The sequence below is a fragment of the Coccinella septempunctata genome, chromosome 9, assembly GCF_907165205.1.
Source record: "Coccinella septempunctata chromosome 9, icCocSept1.1, whole genome shotgun sequence".
Lineage (NCBI taxonomy): Eukaryota > Metazoa > Arthropoda > Insecta > Coleoptera > Coccinellidae > Coccinella > Coccinella septempunctata.
The window spans coordinates 7,119,836-7,125,623 of record NC_058197.1 but is presented as its reverse complement, the minus strand read 5'-3'; the positions used below and the strand labels follow the sequence as shown (position 1 = coordinate 7,125,623).

Genomic DNA, 5,788 nt, shown 5'->3' with positions numbered 1-5,788 from the left:
TAAAAGGTCGTAAATTTTCTTCCAACGAGGAGGTATTAAAAGCTGTGGAGGTCTGGTTTGCAGAGCAAGGAGACACATTTTTTTCTTCTGTATGCAATTAAGAGAAGAATATGTTGAGTAATAAAATATTTTGCCATGTTTTGTTCTATAGTAGGCTAAGAATATATTCTCGTATCATTAAAGGTCGTTCAATGAACGGTGCATACGGCAATAAATACATCACAATAATTGTTGGTCGAGATTCTCAACCTCGCAATATTTGAAAATGAATTTCTCAACCGTAAGTACCTTTGAATGAAATCGTCGTTGTTATAGATATTTATTTTTCATTAAATTCAAATTCTGAAGGCGAAGATTTTTTCAGCCTAAAGAAAACCAATGACTAAAGAAGAGGTTGGCGTTTGGTAGAATTAAGCTGCATTCTAGTACATGTTCATGTGAACAGAACACAAGTAAGAGAATATATCGCACACCTAGATCTAAACAGAGTCAACTCAAAAATCTCAATTTTTGAGTTATTCACACCATCGAATTCCTTATTTTAGTACCCACCGACCAATAAAACAGAATCAAAAATAACACCTCTACTCGACCCTAGATGGCGCTGAATGTCCCTATTTATGAACGAGCAAGCCTCTCCTTACACCACCAAAACAGCAATATTGCTGGTAACCATCGGAACTGCAAGCGGAACAGACGTACTTGAAGCCAACAAGTTGGAGTTATTTCGAGTTGAATCCCTTTTGATGGAAATTGAACAAATTATATTTTGAGTTATCGCCGTTTTGACGACTAGTGCAGAGTTATTTGATATTTTATTTTAAGTTGAACCAGTATCGATGGCAGGGTAAGTAAAGTTTTCATTTTTATTTAGGATTGATTCCATATTGTTAGAAAACTTTTCAGTTTAGAGTTAATTCTGTTTTGTTGAGTAATTGTTTTTCGTACCTATATTTCTCCAAAGAAACGAATGAAATGAATTTCTTTTGTTGATGATAATAAAATTCTTTCTTTTCAATATAATTGAATTTTTTTTTGGCCTCCCGAGACTTTTTTCCGTTTCATACAGATCAATTTTTGAGTTAGATCCCTTTAGATGGATTCTGCCGAATCTAATTCTATAATATCGTTAATAGGATTGAATAATTCTTCTGAGAGCTTCTTGAATTAATTTGGCGAATCGGACCCCATGAGTCAATGAATGAATAATTTCTGTTTCAGGCAAAATTTTAAACGTGGCCGGTTCTTAGTGAATTTAGTAATGGAAAGAGACAAAGAAAACAACACTCCTTCTAACATACTTCCGCAACACCCACCTCTGGAAGATGTCAGTAAGATGTCATCAATTGATGAAGTACCATCTGCGGCAACCCATGCTGCATTATCCAGGTTAGATAATAACTATTACATTTCACCAGTACGGAGCGAAGAAAGTGATTTCGACGACTTCGATGCAGATCCAAATTTCGAATTGTCACCGAGGAATACCGAATATAAATTTGTACCACTCTTACCTCCTAATCCTAATGGATCATCGAGTCCGTCCAGCACCAGCAGCTCAAGCTCATCCGAATCTAATGATTCCTCGGACAGCGATAGGGACAAAGTAGTCCCTCAGAGTCCTATAGTTGCTGAAATAAATTTTCAAGAACCAGAAGTAGAAAAAAAAAGTAAAAAAAGAATAAGAAAACCAGCGAAATGGAAATCTAAGGTAGCAAAAACGCTGAGAAATTCTGGTAAAGCCTACCAGTCTTTATCAAAATTGAAAAAACTAATGCCAGAGAGAAAAGGTGGACCACCCTGTGAAGAGAAATGTCGGTTGAAATGCAGAAGTAAAATCGATGAAATGTCGAGGCAACAGCTCTTTGATTCATTCTGGGGCCTCGGCAATCTTGAAAGACAGAGAGAATTTGTAGTAAGACACTCTCAACAAATTAAGCCTAAATATCGATACTCCAGTACACAAGATTTTAGAGCGCTCAACACCGCATTTTATTTTGAGGTAAATGGATGCAAAATCAGAGTATGCAAGCCATTTTTTAAATCTACACTTGACATAAGCTATAAAGCGATAAAAACAGCACTGTCTAAGAAAACGGAATCCGGAGTTATTGATGCCGATTTGAGGGGAAAACATGCTAACCATCCCACTATTGACCCACAAATTAAAAAGAGTGTTATAGATTTCATAAATTCTATTCCTAGGATTGAATCTCATTACTTGAGAGCTCAAACAACAAGAGAATTTATTGCAAGAGATAAATCATTGGCCGATATCTATAGAGATTATAAGCAATTTCGTGAGAGGGATGGATTACCTGTTGCTACATCTTCCACATTCAACAGGATATTCAACACAGAATTCAATATTTCTTTTTTTTTACCAAAAAAAGATCAATGTGATCTTTGCGAAAGGTACAAAAACTCAGACGGAGAAGAAAAGAGCCGGCTCAGCCAAGAATATGAACAGCATCTGAAAGAAAAGAGTTTGGCAAGATCTGAGAAAGAAAAGGAAAAGAATAGGACAGATGGTACCATCACAGCAGTTTATGACTTACAAGCAATGCTGCAGATTCCGAAGGGACAAATATCCCTCTTCTTTTATAAATCTAGGATCAATTGCCTGAATTTTACCATAAGCGATTTGAAAGTAAAGGATGTAATTTGCTACTTTTGGGACGAAACTGAAGGCAAAAGAGGGGCTGTAGAAATTGGTAGCTGCATACTCCACTACATTCAATCTCAGGTAGACCAAAATCCCAATAGAGAGATTGACTTGATTTTCTACTCAGACAATTGTGGTGGTCAACAAAAAAATAAATTCAGCCTATGCCTACGCTGTCAACAAATTGTCAGTTAAGTCAATCACTCATAAGTTTTTGATACGGGGTCATTCCCAAAACGAGGGTGACAATGTACATAGCGTGATTGAAAAACAAATCAAAAGATATCTGCAGTCGGGGCCGATCTTCATTCCCGAGCAGTACAAAACTTTGATTGTTACTGCAAAAAAAACCGGCAAACCATACAAAGTTATAGAAATGACTCATAATAAATTTTATGATGTCAAAGCATTACAGGAATCATGGGGAACCAACTTCAACACAGACGAGGAGAAAAATCAGATTAAGTGGCATGACATAAAGATTCTAAGAGTTGAAAAAGCACAACCTGAGGCATTTTTCTATAAGACATCATTCAGTGAGGAAGCTTATAGAAAAGCTTGTGTACGGAAAAGAGTTCCCCGCACAAGAGCAAATGGGTCACCAAGCGATGAATCGTTATTTTCAATTGGCGTAACACAGGCCTACACCGAAAAAATTGCCTTGTCTGATGCGAAAAAAAAAGACATACGAGAATTGATTGATAAGAACGTTATTCCAAAAACCTACTATGATTTGTATTATAAAAGTGTTCTGGGCGATAATGATAGTTAATAATTATTATTGCTTCATTGTCTTTGAAATTCCTTAATCATGACTTCCTCGCTCCTGAAAAAAATTGTGATGATTTTCAAAACCAAAGTTTTTTATAAGTTTCCACAGCGATGATCTCGAAGTGTCATTTTTTTAGTTTTGTAAGTCAAATATGATATATTTGATCTGAACTTGTAATCTTTTTTAGAAAAGATTGTTCTTATATTTTTGTATTATGTTACAATTTATGAATAAATTTTATTTTTTACTACATAATATTTTCAGCAGTACATAATGGGCATTATTTTTCAACAGAAAAAAAATGATTGTTTTCAGTACCTACTAATTCCTTTGCTTTCTCGCTAATTTATCATCCAACTTACACATTTCTTTTTATCAAGACCCCTTTATAACCTAGCACCTTATATCTATTATTGGCAAAAAATCGCCCAATGGATTGAACTAAATATAAATGGCACATAGTGCTAATTCATTTTAAGTCTAAGTTGCCCTTTCAAAAAGGAGTCAACTCAAAACTAAATTCACCAATACTGGCCTAACTCGAAATAATACAACAAATACATCGAAATTGTTAAGCAAAAGGGAAATAATTACAAAAATCTAATTTTCGGCACCAAAACATGATCGAAACAATTCCCACGATATAATTGTTCTCCTAGCTACACGTAAGATGAAATAATCCATGGATGAAACATCTGCAGTGTATAGTGACGAAGAAAACAGTTTTTCGCCATTTCTGGAAAGTCAGCTTTTTTGAGTTGATTCTGTTTAGATCTAGGTGTGCGATATTATTATGTATTCATAAATGTATTTCTTCAAAGTGAAATATTAATTTAGTTATGTTTGCATTAAATATCTTTTTCTCGGTTATTTCATGGCAATTTCCTTATATTTGTTTCAATTTTCAGAAATTCTCACAAATTTAGTAAGGGAAATTCAAATATTGAAAGATGATATAAGGCATCTTTTGAGATTACATGTAGATAAGGAAAATGTAGAGATAGAAATGGATAAGAATACCATCCAAATAAAAAGGTATGAGGACCTGAAGAAATTTGATGCTGAATTAAATGATCTGGAATATTTCAAAAAAATGTGTAAGTAGAATTATGTATCTACCCCGACTACCCCTTTGTGATATGCTTTAATTTTTTGGTTTTCTTCTTTTCCATTGTGGAGAAAAAATTCAACAAAACATTTTTCAGTTGTCCAAATTTGGCCTCACCGGAGGAAAGGACGTAGCAGAGACAACACGCAAAATAATCAAACTTATAATAGGCCATGAATTAGCAATTTCCCTGAATTGGTCAGGTAGGAATAATAAAAATGGATTAGAACCAATGGCGAATATTGTTAAGCTTATTCACGTTGAGTTTTCATGTTTTATTGGTTGAAAATGTTAACATTTTCTAATGTAAGGAAGTTACTTGAATTGAATACATATTTTGCATGTTGACATAAATATTTAATTAATTTAAACACATCCAAGATGATATTCTATATAAAATTCAATAATTTATTTTATACAAATAGTGAAATTCTATTATCCAGGATCTGTAAGGAGAAATCCTATTACAAAAAATGCCACTGATATGGAAATGAATCATGTGATAATGAATTGGCTTCGCAATGCCAGTGACAGAGCAGGAGGTAGATTGAGAAGAGCGGAGGAAAAAGAAGCAGGCAATAATGAGTAGTGCATAAATATATACTTTTTTTATATACTTTTTTTTCAAATAAGCTAGTCGTTTTTATGTGTTTTTTCAGCATACAAAGTATTTATTTATGTATATTATTATATGAGAGTTATATTTTAGTTGTTTGAATATATGAAGTGTAATGAACCCCAGTTTTCTGAGGAAAATTGGAGTTCATCTTAGTGAATTTTTTTCGTTTTAAATTTCCGTCTTTGAAAATATTTTAATTCTCGAATATTCCGTACGTTCATTCCGACAGGCAGAGTAAATGTAAAAAACCGCTTATCTGTATTTTACGTTGTTTTTCTTACATGCCGCTGAAGATTTCGACGTTTTTCATCTGTTGATATGCGATAAACCGGAGCTGACGATGTTTTTCATTCTTGCCGCATTCTGGAATTTTCAGATTTTTACCGTGAGAGGGGATATGCCTATAAAGGCGAATTTTCCCCCGCGACGGTCACTTTTCGACTTTTCGACTGTTACTTCAGTTCGTCGGCTGACTTTTGAATTTTACTTCAGTGCTTTCCTTTCGCTTGAGTACATTTCACTTTCTTACGTGGTTTCTAACTTCTGTTATAAATTCAGTTAATTTTCGGTATTCTTTCGCCGTTGAAGAATAATCATTTTGTGTTATTTGCATCAGTGCTTAGA

At 34.1% G+C, this 5,788-nt stretch overlaps 1 protein-coding gene across 1 annotated transcript; it reads left to right on the top strand.

Annotated features, from left to right (window-relative positions):
* The first annotated feature begins 4,359 nt into the window (after positions 1-4,359).
* Positions 4,360-5,149, top strand: LOC123320843. Its single transcript, XM_044908296.1, has 3 exons — positions 4,360-4,534; positions 4,643-4,805; positions 4,989-5,149. The coding sequence occupies exons 1-3, from the start codon at positions 4,508-4,510 to the stop codon at positions 5,132-5,134; spliced, it is 336 nt and encodes a 111-aa protein (XP_044764231.1). The 5' UTR covers positions 4,360-4,507; the 3' UTR covers positions 5,135-5,149.
* The last annotated feature ends 639 nt before the right edge of the window (positions 5,150-5,788 follow it).

Bases quoted from the DNA above. Each gene is read 5' to 3' on its own strand.
- LOC123320843 (XM_044908296.1), top strand. From the start codon at position 4,508: ATGATCTGGAATATTTCAAAAAAATGT. The intron at 4,535-4,642 runs GTAAGTAGAATT...AACATTTTTCAG, and splicing joins GGAATATTTCAAAAAAATGT to TTGTCCAAATTTGGCCTCAC. The intron at 4,806-4,988 runs TTGAGTTTTCAT...TCTATTATCCAG, and splicing joins TATTGTTAAGCTTATTCACG to GATCTGTAAGGAGAAATCCT.